General features: G+C 41.3%; 1 protein-coding gene across 1 annotated transcript in view; it reads right to left on the reverse strand.

Moving 5' to 3' along the window:
• Nucleotides 1-509: 509 nt before the first annotated feature.
• Nucleotides 510-19,484, reverse strand: part of LOC112235814 (synaptotagmin-9) — a 46,204-nt gene continuing 27,229 nt past the window's right edge. Inside the window, exons 4-7 of the mRNA XM_024404340.2 lie at nt 8,562-8,682; nt 8,125-8,296; nt 6,384-6,513; nt 510-2,977 (exon numbers count right to left, since the gene is read on the reverse strand). Coding sequence (XP_024260108.1) covers nt 2,909-2,977; nt 6,384-6,513; nt 8,125-8,296; nt 8,562-8,682 — 492 coding nt within the window. The 3' untranslated portion in view covers nt 510-2,908. The remainder of the gene's footprint in view (nt 2,978-6,383; nt 6,514-8,124; nt 8,297-8,561; nt 8,683-19,484) is intronic.

Genomic DNA, 19,484 nt, shown 5'->3' on the forward strand with positions numbered 1-19,484 from the left:
ACAGTATCTCGGACCTGCCTGGTGTGTTCCTTGTTCTTCATGACACTTTTAAACCTCTGAGTAAAGGTGCATTTATACGGAGACTTGATTACACACAGGTGGATTGTATTTATCATCATTAGTCATTTAGGTCAACATTGGATCATTCAGAGAAGAACTTCTAGTTTGCTGCACTTAAAGGGGCTGAATAATTTTGCACGCCCAATTTTTCAGTTTTTGATTTGTTAAAAAAGTTTGAAATATCCAATAAATGTCGTTCCACTTCCTGATTGTGTCCCACTTGTTGTTGATTCTTCACAAAAAAATACAGTTTTATATCTTTATGTTTGAAGCCTGAAATGTGGCAAAAGGTCGCAAAGTTCAAGGGGGCCGAATACTTTCGCAAGGCACTGTACCTAAGTATCATTTAAAATTCCTTATATTAAGCAAACCAGACAGCACCATTTTCTAGTTTTTTTATTTTATTTACGGATAACCAGGGCACACTCCAACACTCAGACATAATTAACAAACAAAGCATGTACTGTATGTTAAGTGAGTCTGCCAGATCAGAGGCAGTAGGAACGACCAGTGATGTTCTCTAGATAAGTAAGTGAATTGGATCATTTTCCTGTCCTGCTGAGCACTGTATTTTGGGTGTAATGAGTATTTTGTGTGTCAGGGAAAATGTATGGAACAAATAGAACATTATTTTCTTTAGGAATGTAGTCAAGAAAAAGTTGTCAAAAATATTTAAATGGTAATTTCAATTATTTTTACTCAAATAATTTACACCACTGCTGATGACATGCTCAGCTAAAAAAGAAATATATGGCTCCAGTTCCAAGTGTTCTATCTTGTCATATTTAAAATGTACACAATGTTGTCTTGTTATAGATGTGTATGGAGCTATGAAGTCGTGCTGGTAAATGTGGTAACCTTCACAGTAGCCATAAGAGTGATTTCCAGAAATGGTAAAAGTCCATAGTACAACAGACGTTACGTAATTCCCATGACTAAAGTCAATACAATGGCAGCCATCATTCCAGAAGAGTTCAACATATAAAGTCATTAATCACTAAAAGCATCAGATAATGAAACATGGATATTCAACAGACAGTCACGGTAGACCTCTTCTGATCTACAGTATATCTGATAAACTGGCTCAATACACGAGGTACAATTGATTAGATTAGAACACCACACTTCTAGTGCTGCGGGTAGCAGGCACAGATCTAGGATCAGTTTTACCCTCCTAATCCCTAACTTTACCATTTGGAGGAACATGCTAAATTGACCTGAGAACAGCATATGGCGTAGGTACAACTCCATCAGACTTTGATTTCTGGCACTTTGTGAGGGGTAGGCATGTCTAATTGAAAACACCCTCTCTGACAGTGACAAATCACAGCTCATCATCACTGGAGGCAGCTAATCCATGGAGAGCGACGGTGGACCAATTTAGCCCCAGAACATGCAGCCTACGCAATAAGGAGCTAATGGTTCGATAGCCAATCAGCTTGCTCTAAAAATGATGAACCTGTATGATACCGAAGGAAACAGTGGAGTCAATATTCTGTCAGAGCCTCAAATGTACAAGTACATGTATCCCCAAGAGGTATGCATAGCCACACAGTATTATTCACTGAACCCAGCTGATAAAGTGAAACAGTAGTTAGCAACTAGACATGTATCCAGATTATTCTAAACCATATTGATAAATCATCTGTGAATGTTCTGAGTAGATGTTCATTTGGCATTGGTTTCTATGTGGATTCATTAGTAACCTTCTCACAAATACAGGCGTTTCTTCCTGTCATGGTTATTCACTCGGCTGCAATCTCATTTATTGGATTTGTAATATGCAAAGATAAACAACGGATCATCGACAAGGTACAAAACAAATGACTAGACCCCATCTACATCTCTCAGAAAACACTTAGACACACACACACACACACACACACATTTCACTGTTTTTTTTATTTTTATGTCATATGACTATCTCTTGATACCCCTTCTCTCTGGTCTTGATCGTCTCTCCCACTCTCTCTACAGTATTTCACAGTCACTCAGTTTGTGCCTTTATCCTATTTTATTTTGACATTTAGCTTACTGTAATAACTTAATAGAATCACCGTCCCCCAATTACACACAATAATTGTATTAATTTACATGATCAGATTAGGCATGTTGGGTTTCATTACCATCTGGTTTTACACTTGCCTTTTATCGCCTCACGATAATCTGTGGTTGTCATAGCAACAGGTGAGGAATATTAACATTGACCACCCAGCTGTGTTTTTATCAATAAATATTTATTGATAACATTTGAAAGGACATTTTTACGTACAGGTACTAAGTCTAAGAAATGAACTGCCACTGCACATGTCATGTGATCATCCGAAAGAACATTCTATTCCAAGAACAGAAACCGAAAGAAACTGAGGAGAAGATATTCCACCAAAAAACCATGACCTCATGCACCGTTTCCAAATGAAATATGTATGTCAGTTCGACTGGTTGTTTTTAAGTACACTGTGCAATACAGACACACCCCATTAAAAACAGGTAGAGCAAGACTAATGTAAAAAACGGTTACTTCAAACTCAGGCTTAGACCAAACTGTTAAAACCTCCTGGTTGTTTTTGTCATCCATTTTCTTTTTGGGACTGAATAAAAAGACAACAACCATATTATGTGGTCACTCAACATGCAACTGAATCAATCCTACTCCCCATGCAAACGTCCTGTCCCAGAGACACAGAGCAGACAATGATTGGTCTCTGATAACCATGAGATCGACCGCACACGGTCGTGACGTATAACAGTATGTCGACCACTCAGCAGGACGGTGTTCCTACGATTGGGCTGGGCCGCCTGGCTCTTCTCCTTGTGGTCGTATTCCAGGAGGGACCCGCGGTTAAGCTTACGGAGACGGAGGAGTCTTCAGGGAATTACAGGACCCTGCCTGGCTCCCGCCTGTGGTGCCTTGGTACTGTGGGAGAGAGAGAGAAGAGAGATGAGAGAGATAAACCTCCAATAAAGATAGCTGTGTACATGTACAGTGCCTTGCGAAAGTATTCGGCCCCCTTGAACTTTGCGACCTTTTGCCACATTTCAGGCTTCAAACATAAAGATATAAAACTGTATTTTTTTATGAAGAATCAACAACAAGTGGGACACAATCATGAAGTGGAACGACATTTATTGGATATTTCAAACTTTTTTAACAAATCAAAAACTGAAAAATTGGGTGTGCAAAATTATTCAGCCCCTTTACTTTCAGTGCAGCACTCTCTCCAGAAGTTCAGTGAGGATCTCTGAATGATCCAATGTTGACCTAAATGACTAATGATGATAAATACAATCCACCTGTGTGTAATCAAGTCTCTGTATAAATGCACCTGCACTGTGATAGTCTCAGAGGTCCGTTAAAAGCGCAGAGAGCATCATGAAGAACAAGGAACACACCAGGCAGGTCCGAGATACTGTTGTGAAGAAGTTTAAAGCCGGATTTGGATACAACAAGATTTCCCAAGCTTTAAACATCCCAAGGAGCACTGTGCAAGCGATAATATTGAAATGGAAGGAGTATAAGACCACTGCAAATCTACCAAGACCTGGCCGTCCCTCTAAACTTTCAGCTCATACAAGGAGAAGACTGATCAGAGATGCAGCCAAGAGGCCCATGATCACTCTGGATGAACTGCAGAGATCTACAGCTGAGGTGGGAGACTCTGTCCATAGGACAACAATCAGTCGTATATTGCACAAATCTGGCCTTTATGGAAGAGTGGCAAGAAGAAAGCCATTTCTTAAAGATATCCATAAAAAGTGTCGTTTAAAGTTTGCCACAAGCCACCTGGGAGACACACCAAACATGTGGAAGAAGGTGCTCTGGTCAGATGAAACCAAAATTGAACTTTTTGGCAACAATGCAAAACGTTATGTTTGGCATAAAAGCAACACAGCTCATCACCCTGAACACACCATCCCCACTGTCAAACATGGTGGTGGCAGCATCATGGTTTGGGCCTGCTTTTCTTCAGCAGGGACAGGGAAGATGGTTAAAATTGATGGGAAGATGGATGGAGCCAAATACAGGACCATTCTGGAAGAAAACCTGATGGAGTCTGCAAAAGACCTGAGACTGGGACGGAGATTTGTCTTCCAACAAGACAATGATCCAAAACATAAAGCAAAATCTACAATGGAATAGTTCAAAAATAAACATATCCAGGTGTTAGAATGGCCAAGTCAAAGTCCAGACCTGAATCCAATCGAGAATCTGTGGAAAGAACTGAAAACTGCTGTTCACAAATGCTCTCCATCCAACCTCACTGAGCTCGAGCTGTTTTGCAAGGAGGAATGGGAAAAAATTCAGTCTCTCAATGTGCAAAACTGATAGAGACATACCCCAAGCGACTTACAGCTGTAATCGCAGCAAAAGGTGGCGCTATAAAGTATTAACTTAAGGGGGCTGAATCATTTTGCACGCCCAATTTTTCAGTTTTTGATTTGTTAAAAAAGTTTGAAATATCCAATAAATGTCGTTCCACTTCATGATTGTGTCCCACTTGTTGTTGATTCTTCACAAAAAAATACAGTTTTATATCTTTATGTTTGAAGCCTGAAATGTGGCAAAAGGTCGCAAAGTTCAAGGGGGCCGAATACTTTCGCAAGGCACTGTAGATTAGTAGTCCTAGAGACATTCTGTAAAGGGGATGAAGATAACAGATAATTTCGGGTCAGTGTATTGACCAAATCTGCTACTTTGATAAACCGATTAAATTGTGAGTTCTGTTTGTAGGTGAAGTTCACTGCACTGTAGTTAATGCTTAATAGCAGCAATTGTGACCTAAAGACATTAATAAGAGCTCACAAATTCAAGACTCTCTCACTAATTGTAGGTGATAAGCAACAAGCTGTGCAAAACTAAAATCTGTTTTGGAAAGAATCTTTATTGCCTCTGAATCCTCCTTAGAGGACTGCCAAACAGAACTACTCTCTAACACAACCGTAGTGAAAACAGAGATTCTCTCAAACTCCCAGCACTTCAACATGAAAGCACTTGATTGATTATTTCGCTTGCAGAAATCTAGCCGCTCAGAATCGGTTAGTTAAGCAAGCAGAAAAACGTCTTCCTCTCTTTTCATCTCATCGAGGTCAGATGTATTTTCCAGTGAAAGGGTCAGTTCTTCTTGACAGTAATTGTTTTGTTTGTTGGCTTAAAAGCAAAAAGACAGAAGCCATTACAGAAAGAGAGTGAGGGAGAGAGTGATGGGTTACAGAGCAAACAAACACACACAGACATAGTTGAGTTTGAAGTCCTTTTGCGACCCTGGCGTGTTCTGAATATGTGACTTTTTGGGGGAGGGCCTTGTGAAGGCAGAACAACATTGATTCGAATGGCTGGTGAGGCAGACTGCTAAACAATAGATGTGCTTTCCTGGGGGCTCAAATTAGGATTTCAAAGCATAGTCACATAATGTAACTAACTAAGTAAGTAACCCTGAAGCAAACAGAATAGTCTGCTTAATTGTTCCTTTTCTCAAATCCTCCTCTGTCTGTCTATCTCTTTTCTTGCTCTCGTACTGTCTCTTTCACTTAATCTACAGTATGTCTCTCCCTATCTGTCTGACTCATTCTCTCTTTCTCTCCCTCGCTCCCTCTCTAAACATTGGTGGTTCACTCAGCTGTGTTCTAAAGGAAGACAGTCTCCTTTGTTGCCAACACAATAAAGCCATTACGCAAGGCTGAGTGCACAGGTCACACTCTCTCCTTCAACTCCTCAACACTCCTCTCCACTCAATCTATCATCCATAATAATAATAAAATAGATGTATTATTATATCTTTCCAATTAATGTCAGCTATTGTTTGTAATACCGTTGTTCAGCTACAATGAAATGTGGAAAGGCCTTGATTCTTGACCACTAACCACCTGTACACATGAAAGTCTGATTTTAATTGTATTTTTCCCTAGTAGATTTGGCTCAACAACAACAACAAAAAAATCAAGGTAGTTCTACTCTCTGAAAGCATTGGCATTCTCAGCTGTGGTTGTTTTTAACAATGGAGGATTTTTTTTGCGCTGGGAGGTAGAGGTTGAGAGCCTCTTAGGGTATTGATTATTGAGAAGAATGAGGCCTTAGAAAAGAGAAGGATAATTTTGATGAATGAGTTTCTGTGGCAGGTAACAACACTCTACCGTCTGAAGTCTAAAACCACCAGACATAGGTCGAACTAGTCAACTTCAAGATGTTGGGTATTTGAGTCATTTTGACAATATGCAATACAAACCTATTTCAGCTGAGACAGACCTTGAAAATGTTGCACTTGGAAACAAAGACATATGTGGACACGCACACACACACACACACACACGAACACCGGCTTTACCTCTATGAGCGGGTGCCAGTGGGCGATGGGTTTCCGCGGGTACGACAGCATTTCGCTCCAGTGGTCTCGGCCCAGGTGTTCTGCATCGTTGCCCACTTTACACACCCCGATGACCTCATTATGGCCTACACTGGATAGGGAAACACACAGAGGCCTTCATTACTCCTGCCTTTGGACAGGAGATGAAGGAGTACTGTTTCGACCTAAACGTAACGTTTATTTGGGTAGTAAGATAAACCTACAAGTTTAATCCTAACTTTAGACAGAACATTAAAGTAACATTACAGTAACCCTGTGTGGATCTAAAAGTGAATCACATGTCTAATTGAAAATGTGTGAATTCAGTGAAAAATAGGACATCAACCAAAATGTATGATGGGATGTGAAATCTCAGGAAAGAACATTCATATTGCGTCTGTATGAATGGTGTGACAGAGCAACATGATGTGACAGAATGAGAGTATCTTTTCAATAACGGTGTGACAGAACAGTCATTATTTTGTAACATTTTTTATTTATTTCTCCTTTATTTAACCAGGTAGGTCAGTTGAGAACAAGTTCTCATTTACAACTGCGACCTGGCCAAGATAAAGCAGAGTTACACATAAACAAACGTACAGTCAATAACACAATAGAAAAATCTATGTAGAGTGTGTGCAAATGTAAAAGATTAGGGAGGTAAGGAAATAAATAGGCCATAGAGGTGAAAAAACTATAATTTAGCATTAACACTGGAGTGATAGATGTGCAGATGATGATGTGCAAGTAGAGATACTGGGGTGCAAAAGAACAAAAAGACAAATAACAATATGGGGATGAGGTAGTTGGGTGGGCTTTTTACAGATTGGCTGTGTACAGGTACAGTGATTGGTAAGATGCTCTGACAGCTGATGCTTATAGTTAGAGAGGGAGATATACGTCTCCATCTTCAGTGATTTTTGCAATTCGTTCCAGTCATTGGCAGCAGAGAACTGGAAGGAAAGGCGGACAAAGCAGGTGTTGGCTTTGGGGATGACCAGTGAAATATACCTGCTGTAGCACGTGCTACGGGTGGGTGTTGCAAAACTAGGTGATCGTGTGAATATGTCTGCCTTCACAGTAATGATGATACATTTGCCATGGTGGAAAAACATAGCGGTACTAAAATGAGAATTGATAAGACAAAGAATAGAAAGAAGATCAAGACGAGGAGATGTTGGACTGCTACCCACAAGATAGGAGGCCCTGGAGTAACGTAACCTTCTCTATTTCACTTCCATCGGCATTGAAAGCTTTTTAACCCTCTGTAGGCCTTGCATCAATTCTGAATAAGTATTTTCTTGACTGGAGGTACCTACTCTCTCAAGGGGCTATAAGAAGCCTGATAGACTGACAAGTAGCACAAAGGTATATACTGCATAAGAACCACAATTTAAAAACTACTGAGACTGAGTTAAAAGCTACTGAGTCACTGAGTTAAAAGCTACTGAGTGAAAAGCTACTGAGTCACTGAGTTAAAAGCTACTGAGTCACTGAGTTAAAATCTACTGAGTTACTGAGTTAAAAGCTACAGAGTTAAAAGCTACTGAGTCACTGAGTTAAAAGCTACTGAGTTAAAAGCTACTGAGTCACTAAGTTAAAAGCTACTGAGTTAAAAGCTACTGAGTCACTGAGTTAAAAGCTATGGAGTCACTGAGTTAAAAGCTACTGAGTCACTGAGTTAAAAGCTACTGGATCTCTGAGTTAAAGCTCATTTACTCACCGGTCATAGTCCATGACGGCGATCATAAGGCCGATCTGGTCAATGTTCTCTGGGGGGACATCAAAGACTATGGCTTCATTGTAGACAGGGTTCAGAGTGTTCCTCTTAGTGGAGGTCTTCCTCTTCTTTAATCTCCGACCGTCACACATTAGAGAGACCTTCACATACGGGTCTAGAGAGAGAGAGAAAGAGAGAGCGAAAGAGAGAAAGAGACTGAGACTGAGACTGAGACAGACTGAGACAGACTGAGACCGAGACATAGAGATTGCGAAAGAGTCTGCTGTGCTATTTTTGTTGTCTACAGCATATGTTGATGTTAAGTAGTATTGAATAGAAACCCACAGTGTTATAGTGATGTGCTGAATATAAATACACAGTGAGATATTATGTGTTTTTGTGGTAGTATTGTTATGGTGTGAGGTAGTGTTGACTTCTACCTGATGCCCCAGTGATGTCCATGGCCTTAAGGTTCCTGGCCTTGATCATGGTGATGGTCAGTCTGCCGGCGGTGGGCAGGTAGCACAGAGAGAACATCAGGTCTCCCAGATCCACATTATCCTGCAGGGTGGAAACACAATACAACACCACAATATCAACCACATTATCCTGCAGGGCGGAAACACAATACAACACCACAATATCACACACATTATCCTGTAGGGTGGAAACACAATACAACACCACAATATCAACCACATTATCCTGCAAGGGTGGAAACACAATACAACACCACAATATCAACCACATTATCCTGCAGGGTGGAAACAGAATACAACACCACAATATCAACCACATTATCCTGCAGGGTGGAAACACAATACAACACCACAATATCAACCACATTATCCTGCAGGGTGGAAACACAACACAACACTATAAACCACTGTATCCTACAGGGTGGAAACACAGCACAACACTATCAACCACTGTATCCTACAGGGTGGAAACACAGCACAACACTATCAACCACTGAATCATACAGGGTGGAAGCACAACATAACAATATCAATCACTGTATCCTGCAGGGTGGAAACACAATACAACAATATCAACCACTGTATCCTGCAGGGTGGAAACACAATACAACAATGTCAACCACTGTATCCTGCAGGGTGGAAACACAACACAACAATATCAACCACTGTATCCTGCAGGGTGTAAACACAATACAACAATATCAATCACTGTATCCTGCAGGGTGGGAACACAATACAACAATATCAACCACTAAATAAATCAGGTCAGGATCGGTCAAAGACAAGATACTTATCGTTCTCACCCTCAATATCATTAGAATAAGTATGGAATAGAATGCTATTACAACAAGCTCTGATCATATCAAGCACAAACCATTGCCTTGGGGTTTTACAAGGACTTGAGCCAACAGGTTGACCAAAAATCCCATGGCAACTCTCTAGTTGGTTTCGGTGAAGGGTAGGAAGAGCTTTTTCTTATGAGATTAACAATGGCAAATTCCCTCACTCTCTTTAAAACTAATATGTTGATAATTTATAGGAGAACTCATCACTGACATGTCCTCATAAGTATCATCACTAACTCATAAAGATTAAATTAAAAATTTAAAACTCACTCACAGGTAACGGTGCTGTAGCAAAGATGTCAGGATAGATATATCTGAAACCCTTCCCAGTCATTGGTCTGGAAAACTCCCTCTCATATTTCCAATAACAAACAATGATGCTACGCGAGAGAGAAGACTTCTGTTCGGCTGTAAAAAGCAACAGCTCAATTATCACCCTGTTCTGAAAATAACTCCGTAGAGTTGGTGAGATCTCCTCCTGGTGATCTTCTCTGACACACTGAGAATTCCACTGGAACATTTTAATGGGAGAGCAATAACTTTTTATACAATATTTTAATTGATTAACCCAATGAAAGGTTTCATAAAAATGTTACCAAACTTACACAAAATATAGCCCTGCAAATAGCCATAATGGTGCTGTACAATGTGTTCGAAAGAGTATTCAGGAAGCAACAATTTGTTTACCTTCATTAAACAACTTTGTTACAATATTTCTGTCATTCAGTGATATTTATTCCCATAGTAATTTGTTATGGATCCAACTAAATAAACATCAGCATTTTGAAAGAGTATTTTTATTATTATTTTATTTACTAAAGTGTAAAGATGTTGATGAAAAAATACTGTACTGCTGTTTTAAGTTAGAAATGTAACACTTCAGAGTACTTAAGCATCGAATACATTGCAGGTAGGGGGATGTTCACACGTACAGTAGCCGGGCTAATAAAAGTCTATTGTCCTGCTAATCGTGCTACAAGTGTTTGAAAACCTGTTTTCAAAATGCCACCAGCTGTCCATCACGACTGTAAATAAAAACACAGCATATTGTTTACATTCTTTATTGTAACCACAATGTCACAAATAATTGTATCTACCTTTCCAATTACTTTTAGAGTTTGGGATTAATTTGATTAATATTATGGTGTTTCTATTCCAAAGAAAATGAAAAAGCCTCTGGGTTTCCTTCATCTGTACAACGGACGGTCGGGAGTACTGTACTGGGCTATTTAGCTAAAAAATGCAGTGTCCTGCGGGCACGCGGGAGACTGGGGTTCAATTCCCCGACAGGGAGGAAGGAGTAGGTTGTCATTGTAAACTGACTTGCGTAGTTAAGTAAAGGATACAGTAAGAGTATAACATTTCTACACCCTCATTTTCTAATTCTAATCAAATACCCAAACGGAGATTCAGTGAAAATAAAAATCTCAAATCAAATCAAATTTATTTGTCACATACACATGGTTAGCAGGTTTTAATGCAAGTGTAGTGAAAATGCTTGTGCTTCTAGTTCCGACCATGCAGTAATATCTAAAAAGTAATATAACCTAACAATTTCACAACAACAAGTGTAAAGGAATGAATACGAATATGTACATAAAAATATATGAATCAGTGATGGCCGAACGGCATAGGCAAGATGTAGTAGATGGTATAGAGTACAGTATATACATATGAGATGAGTAATGCAGGGTATGAAAACATTATATGAAGTGGCAATGTTTAAAGTGGCTAGTGATACATTACATCAAGATGGCAAGATGCAGTAGATGGTAAAAAAACAAATACTGCTTAGTTTCCTAGGAACACAAAGTGAGGCGGCCATCTTTGTCGGTGCCGGAAGGTCATTGATTTATCAAGACCAGTCCCCATGCTTGTCTCAGAGTAGTGCAAAACGGTGCTAAAATAGTTGTAGGCTATTGCATCTAACTTCAATATACTCTTTAAATAAATAACACCTACACCAATTTCAACAGCACATTACTCAACACTAGTGAGACTCAAGTCGCTTACGGTAGGCCTACAGTAAATCGAAAAATATGACATGACTCTCAGCGATATTTATTCCCATAGTAATTCGTTATGGATCCAACTAACTAAACATCAACCTTTTGAAAGAGTATTTTTATCATTATTTTATCAATAAAGATGTCATTATTAGTTACATCATTTCAGTGTAAACCTGCAGACTGGCACTAAGAACAGAACAGCGAGAACGTTACCCCGTTACCCCTTAAAATGTTGCCAGTGTGGCAGTCCCATTGTGCGCCACTCGGGAGCCATGATCAATATATATTGTCCTGCTAATAACAGGGATAATAATATATACATGTGAGGATATCCAACATGATTTTATATAATTCTAAATTAATAATAATAATAATAATAATAATCACTTTGTTTAAAAAATAACAATATTTTGGAGATTATTTCATTTTCAAATACTGTAAAATGAGTGAGAAAAAGGCCATTCTTGAACATGGGGCTAATGGGGCTAATTTCTAATTTGTAAATAAAGCCAGTTTGTTATTTAGAATGATTTATTTCTGTTTTTAGATGGAGAAAAACCAAAAACCTACAGTCATCTCATGGGTTTCCCAGTCAAGGCCAACTCAGGTATTGAACCAGCATCTGTACCAACACAGCTTGTTCTACTATGCAGTGTCTTAGACCATTGCACCACTCAGGTGCTGTACAACATGACTGGCCGGGAGTGGCCTCCAGTACTACAGTAAGAGCAAAATAATCCTAAAAATAAAATAATAAAAACCTTAGTGTAACAATAGTTTTAGTAAGTAATACTGAAATTGTGCACAATTATCAGTTTCTATTTAGGTTTATGTCGCCGATTCAATGTCAGTTAGAGACACAATAGGACCCAAAAGCATAATCAGTGCTCTAACTCCCCCTTGCGTTGGTCTGGAGCAATGAAGTGGTGATGCAGGGTACCGTACTAAACCACAAATTACCTCTAAGTCCCACGGTGTAAGCTGTCAACTTTTAAAGGTGGAACCACTGTATATAGTACTGTAGTCCTACTAATGAATACCACTAGGCATTCCTAAGGCATCTTGATGCGTATGCAGCCTTGCACTCAATCAAAAAACTCGGAAGCATTTTTTTTTTTACAATTACTTTCTCCTTCCCAAACTAGATTAGTGAACACAAACAGAATGCCCCTCAGACTGTTAATAGCAGTGCGTTCTGCTGGTCTCTCTCTGCTGTCTACCATGCCCGATGGGGGGGGTGTTTGCTTTCTCCCAGAACCCCCTGTGGTGTTCCGTAATGAGGTCCCTGCGCCCTGTGACATTTACACGCCTCTCCCTAATTGTCTTCCTATCAGGTTGCTCAGGGGTGCAAGCAGGATGAGAAGGGTTAGATCCGTGTCCCAGGCACCCGGGGACCCCCCGTAGGGCATTCGCCAGCAGGAAATGGCATTTTAAGAGGGCACGGGTGGGAAGGGGGTGACAGTAGGTGTAGGAGGCAATAGCGGGTGTAGGAGAAGGTGACGACTATGCTTCACTGAGAGTCTCTGGTCATCACGTCGCCTCACAGCCCCAAATCTCACTGGCTTTACACATCCCAGCTAAAGTACAGCCTCGTAGAGACAATACACTGCTAACGCCAATGATCAAAGAAATAGCCATGGTTTCAGGTAACATAATCTACTTACAGTAGCTACTACTCTGCACAGGAGAAGCTAAGTGAGTCCTACAGTTGTGCAGTCATACCTCTTTGTTTCAGAACATCAAAATGACATATAAAAGGATTTATTCTATGGTCATGGCCTCAGCACAGATGTGGAATATACAGTAGATGCACTTCCATTGAACTGTATAGGCCCTTCACACTAGAGACAAACAACAAGTGTACTGGATCCTGTGTTTGTCAGAGACGTCTTCTTATTGTGTGCTCATAGCTCTAAATCATTACAATGTGACAATGCTGCTGCCTCCTTGGTGCTGCATCTTCCCTGAGCAGAGGAACACAAACCTGAAATAGCACCCAGTCAGTTATACAGGCAAGCTGTCTCTGCTTCATTTCTAACAATGACTCTGCATTCACCATCAATAGAAGCCTATGCTGTGCCGTGATTTTGACAAATGGCCAATATTGCAGCAGATAAGCAAACACCCCTCTATAACCAGCAGGGCTGCTCTCCCGCGAGCCTAACAATCAGTTATACGTCAACTAAGCAGATATTGGTTGTGTGTGTGTGTGTGTGTGTGTGTGTGTGTGTGTGTGTGTGTGTGTGTGTGTGTGTGTGTGTGTGTGTGTGTGTGTGTGTGTGTGTGTGTGTGTGTGTGTGCATTCCTGTCCTCGTGCGTGTATGTGTGTGCAGGGCGGCAGGTAGCCTAGCACTTAAGAGCATTGGGCATGGAACCGAAAGGTTGCTGGTTCAAATCCCTGAGCCAACCAGGTGAAAAATCTGTCCCTTAACCCAAATTCCTCTGGATAAGTGTCTGCTCAATGACTAAAATGTAAAAGTATGCATTGGCAAACAACAGAAGGCCAGACTTGTTTGAGACAACCCCCAAAGGATTGTAGAGAACCTGAAGGAGGGAATAAGGAAGAGTGAATGAGCCAAAGACTAAAATACAGGATGGTACACATTTAGAGGAGGCTGGTGGGAGGAGCTATAGGAGGACGGACAAATTATACTGGCTGGAATGGAATGCTATCGAACATAATGAAACCAGTTTGGACTCCATTCCATTCTAACCATTACAATAAGCCTGTCCTCCTACAGCTCCTCCCAGCCTCCCATGTTTACATTGCTTGATGAGGAAAACCAGTGAGAGGAAGACACAGGAATACATCCAGATGACTTTACAGTCTCTGTTATGGTTTTCCTCTACAGTCTTCAATCATCCCTATCAAACTAGGCTCGTCCCAAGACAGTGAATAGAAATGCCACTAAGGCCACACAACAAGCACTGTATTTCGAATGACTTTGCTTTAAAATCCCAGGTAAACTTAATACCCGGGGTAACAGATCAATATGAACATAATAAATGTATCCCACAGGAGCCTGTTCGAGTAACAATTTGTGTACTCAAACTATAAGCAGAGGTCAGATGTAACCCCTGAATCTCCCTCCTACCCCATCTCTGCTCCATCTTTCTGTCAGTCACTATTATTGACCTCCATCAGGAATCCTTCCCTCTGATTGGTTGTCAGGCAGACAGATACATCACGCTACCCCCACCATCATATGGGAGTTAATGGGGGCCACTCATCTACAAACAACACAAATAACAGGTCACGCTCCCCACAACCACCTTGGATTGTCTTTAAATGGCAACCACAATCTAGCCTTATCAAGGCTATTCCTCCAAGAAAGATGGATTTGTGAAAATTACTTTTTTTCACTGTTAGAAAATCACAATAGCAATGCTCATCACATAAGTGCAAACACACAGGGTGCAACTTGCGACCACAAGGAACCATTTAAATATAAACAGGTTCTCCGGCACAAAATGCGTATCAGCCAATTAAAATTGTCGATTTACTTGCACATTACAGAACGATAAGTTACAGCTGGTCCCATCAGATAATATGGCACGTTAGCCCTATGCTAACCTCAATAGGTGGCACTGATTATATCCTGGCACAAATTCTTCATCAGCCTATCAAAGATCTCAGACTTTATATCCACCAACCAACAATGTATTGTTTGACGTACTCGAAATAGGCCAAGCTACAAATAAAACTGTACTTTCACTGTTTCTCTGACGCTTTCTGGGATGTCATTTGAACAACATCACTGCTCTACTATTTCGGGAGCCATGACTGTCATCAACTTCGTCTATGTTTGGTGTGCAGTGGTATCAGAGTGCAGTAGTAACACACACTCTGTCTACACATATTCAAAGTTAACACGCAGCTGGTAAACATAACAGCAGGTTACAACAGATCCGAAAGGCTGTGAAAATAACATTGAACAATACAACTGTGTCTAGCTAATGATGAAAGGGATGAGGAGTTATTTTGTCATTCAAGGCAAGTTGCTATCTTACAATAACTGTTCCATTTCAGAGAAACTGCTACATTTCCAAAGTAATTGAGGCATGTTGTTAACTTACAATAGCTGTGATATTTCAGTGCAACTGGCATGTTGTAAAGAATAACATTCCGTCCCCATGTATATCTTCCCCATCATACCGAGCACTGATACAGCTAGTCAGTGAGGATCCGCCTGTGTGATTCTGTCAGCTATGTGAGGAGATGTGGATCTGATTGCCTCAGGTTGTGAAAGAAGGGAGAGATGAATGATCTTGTCAGCTCTATGAGACACACTCCTCCCTCTTTCTCAGTAACACTTCAGCGGGGTTGTTTCATACTATCTCACCCTTCATCTCACTCTGTTTTTTGTTCTTTCTCTTTTCCCCTTGACTAGTGGTTCAGAGAGAGGGAAGATATATATTGGGTGAAATATATTGGGTGGACACAGAGTGTTATAGACACTAGAGAGTAGTCCTGTCAGGTTTCTTTGTTTCTTCTGATCTGTGATAATATAAGTGTGCTCTGACATTTTTCACTGGGTCCAGACTCTGACTGGCTACATGATAGCTTTGAAGGTAATGCGTTATTTATAACTGGAGGATCTCTGGTTCAAGCCCCCTCATCAGCCACAACAGTTTTACCTTCAAGACCCTAATAACCTCCTCCGATATGCAGGTGCATTCATGTCACAGTACACAGTGAGCGGTTAACCCAAGTGTACATAATATACTGTAGCTAGAGATCCTCCAGTTATAAGTAACGTATTACCTTCAAAGCTATCATGTAGCCAGTCAGAGTCTGTCATTTGCAGTAAATTGTTATGTTTGGGGCCATGTGCTTGCTTATGAAAGTCAAGAGAAAGCCATTTCACTGGGCTGGGTCTGTGAACTGTTCTCAAATCAAATCAAATAACATGTGGAGACCTTACAGTGACATTCTTATTTTACAAGCCCTTAACCAACAATGCTTTACGAAGTTAATTAAGAAAGAAAATACAAATAAGTGCTCAGTAAAAAATAGATAATAAAAAAATTGAAATGAGAAAATAGAAGTAACAAATAATTAAACAGCAGCAGTAAAATAACAAGCGAGGCTATATACAGGGGGTACCGGTACATAGTTAATGTGCGGGGGCACTGGTAGAGTTAAAGTGACTATGCATAGATTATGAACAGAGAGTAGCAGCAGTGTAAAAGAGGGTTCTGGGTAGCCCTTTGATTAACTGTTCAGGAGTCTTATGGCTTGGGGGTAGAAGCTGTTAAGAAGCCTTTTGGACCAAGACTTGGTATCGCTTGCCATGCGGTAGCAGAGAGAACAGTCTATGACTAGGGTGGCTGGAGTCTTTGACAATTTTTAGGGCCTTCCTCTGACACCACCTGATATAGAGGTCCTGGATGGCAGGAAGCTTGGCCCCAGTGATGTACTGGGCCATACGCACTACTCTCTGTAGTGCCTTGCGGTCGGAGGCCATACCAGGCAGTGATACAACCAGTCAGGATGTTCTTAATGGTGCAGTTGTAGAACCTTTTGAGAATCTGAGGACTAGAGGCTTTGTCGTGCCCTCTTCACAACTGTCTTAGTGTGTTTGGACCTTGACAGTTTGTTGGTGATGTGGACACCAAGGAACTTGAAGCGCTCAACCTGTTCCACTACAACCCCGTTGATGAGAATGGGGCGTGCTCGGTCCTCCTTTTCTTGTAGTCCACAATCATCTCCTTTGTTTTGATCATGTTGAGGGAGAGGTTGTTGTATGCAACTTAATGATAGTCTTGGAGTCGTGCCTGTCCATGCAGTCGTGAGTTAACAGGGAGCACAGGAGGGGACTGAGCCTGCACCCCAGAGGGGCCCCCTTGTTGAGGATCAGAGTGGTGGATGTGTTGTTACCTACCCTTACCACCTGGGGGCGGCCAGTCAGGAAGTCCAGGATCCAGTTGCAGAAGGAGGTGTTTAGTCCCAGATTCCTTAGCTTGACAGAGCATCTTAGACAGATATCATGTGGTTTGGATTGGGTTTGATCTGTTCCAGAGAGCTTCATGTGCCCTCAGGCTAGGGAATGCTAACCACAGGCAGCTCAACACAAACAAGACTACTGCAATCCAATTGTAATATCATTGTGAAAATAAAATATAAAGACAAAAATCTATAAATGTATAACATACAGGCTATAACTAGGCCCAGAGTTTTTCCTGGTCAGGTTACATGGTCAGGAAAACTCCTGGTCTTAGTCATAAGGGATGTATGATTTCTTGGTCTTGGTCTTGGTTAGGGCTGCTCCCTGTGGTTGCTGGGGCTCCAGACTTAGTGGGAAGCCCGGTCCAGCCCTAGACATGCTCTAGTGATTAATGGATGCCATCACCATCTCTGTGTCAACCTGTCAAAGCTGCCTCCCTCTCACTGACAGCTGAGATTTAGGTCACTCCCCTCTGAAATGAAGCCCTCCATCCTGCTATGTGTATTCAAACATAAACATGCACAGAAGCACATGTGGCACATGCATGTACACTCACACTCCCGCACACACACACATGCACACACACACACACACATACATCCAAATACCACTGCTCTCAATTATGTGCCTGCTGTCAAATGAAATACCATGAGCTTGAGACTGATATTTTTGTCCTTCCCAAATATAGACACACTAAGAGCTAATGACCCATGTTACTAGACACCCCCTCACTAAAACATTATTTAGGTCATATTCCTAAATAATGGCTGGATCAAAGTGGCAAATACATTTGAAGTCTAATTAAACTTATCAAAGACCCAATATGAGTGGCCATTTATTAATTACTACCTGAGTCTGCCCTCCACTATATACTTTTATTTCTCTGCCCAGCCTTTTACCACCCTCATTGTGTCCAACTGTACACTCTTAGAAAAAAAATTCCAGTTAGAACCCTTTTTGGTTCCAGGTAGAACTGTTTTTTATAAGAGTGTATTCATATTATTATTTAGTCGAACATTAGTATTCATGGTTAAAGTAGAGCTCATCAGAGATGGTGGGTACACCGTCATCTCACCGTCATCACCCAGAGAGAGAGAGAACCAATTGCCTGATTACCAGACAGGTGAGGTGGGGGCGGAGGAGGCAGAGCTGAGGGGAGGAGGGAGGTGAGAGAGAGGAGGCAGAGGAGGTGAGGGGATGGAGGTAGGGTTCAGTTGTGTCACAGAGCATCCAATTAAACCACACTGAGACAGTCAGACACACGCACACATGTGGCCAACATGTTAGACAACCAATTATGTGAGAAAAGAAGATAGCAGTGGAGGGGAGAGGAGAGCAGAGCAGTGAAGAGAGAGAGAGCAGAGTAGGAGAGGGGACAGGAGAGGACGGCTGATGTTAACAAGGCAGCAGAGGGCCTGCATTCAGATAATTACCACTGAGTACACTCTGAAGCCCAACCTTTACATCCAAAACCCCAGGGCCTCAATAAAAGATCTCTATGTGAATGTAGCCCAGCACTAACACAGGATTCAGCAGGGCATTGGTTGAATCAGTACTAGAAAAGTCTGCACACCCTCTATGTAGCTTCGCAGGAGTAGGGCTGGCCAGCCCTGACTTACACTATCCAACCAGCCACATTGGCTGGAACAAAAGTCGACAGCCAGGGCCAGAGTGGGATTGACCACCCCTGGTCTAAGTGCCTTTGAGTTCCATTGAAATGGGTTGAAGGGAAAGGCAGGTCATTAGCTATCCCTATTATTCTCCAGGCAACAGGGCACAGGGCTCTAACACAGTCATCCTGAAGGAATAATGAGTCACCTAGAGTCAGGTCACCTGGGTTCCAAACTCATGAAAGTCAAAATGGTTGCTGTTCAGACAAACTACAAGACTTGTATCACTATTAAAGGCACAGAATCACCTGAACCCCAACACAGAGGACAGAATAACCGGCTCATGAATTATTATTATGCATGCTGTCAACATTTGCATGCTTTCCTTGCTCTGTGACTGTATCGCAAACCTGTGTGTACAGGAATGCTCTGAGTGGGTGTTAAATCTTCCGTGACAAATGTCATCATATAT

The sequence above is a fragment of the Oncorhynchus tshawytscha genome, linkage group LG04, assembly GCF_018296145.1.
Source record: "Oncorhynchus tshawytscha isolate Ot180627B linkage group LG04, Otsh_v2.0, whole genome shotgun sequence".
Taxonomy (NCBI): Eukaryota; Metazoa; Chordata; class Actinopteri; order Salmoniformes; family Salmonidae; genus Oncorhynchus; species Oncorhynchus tshawytscha.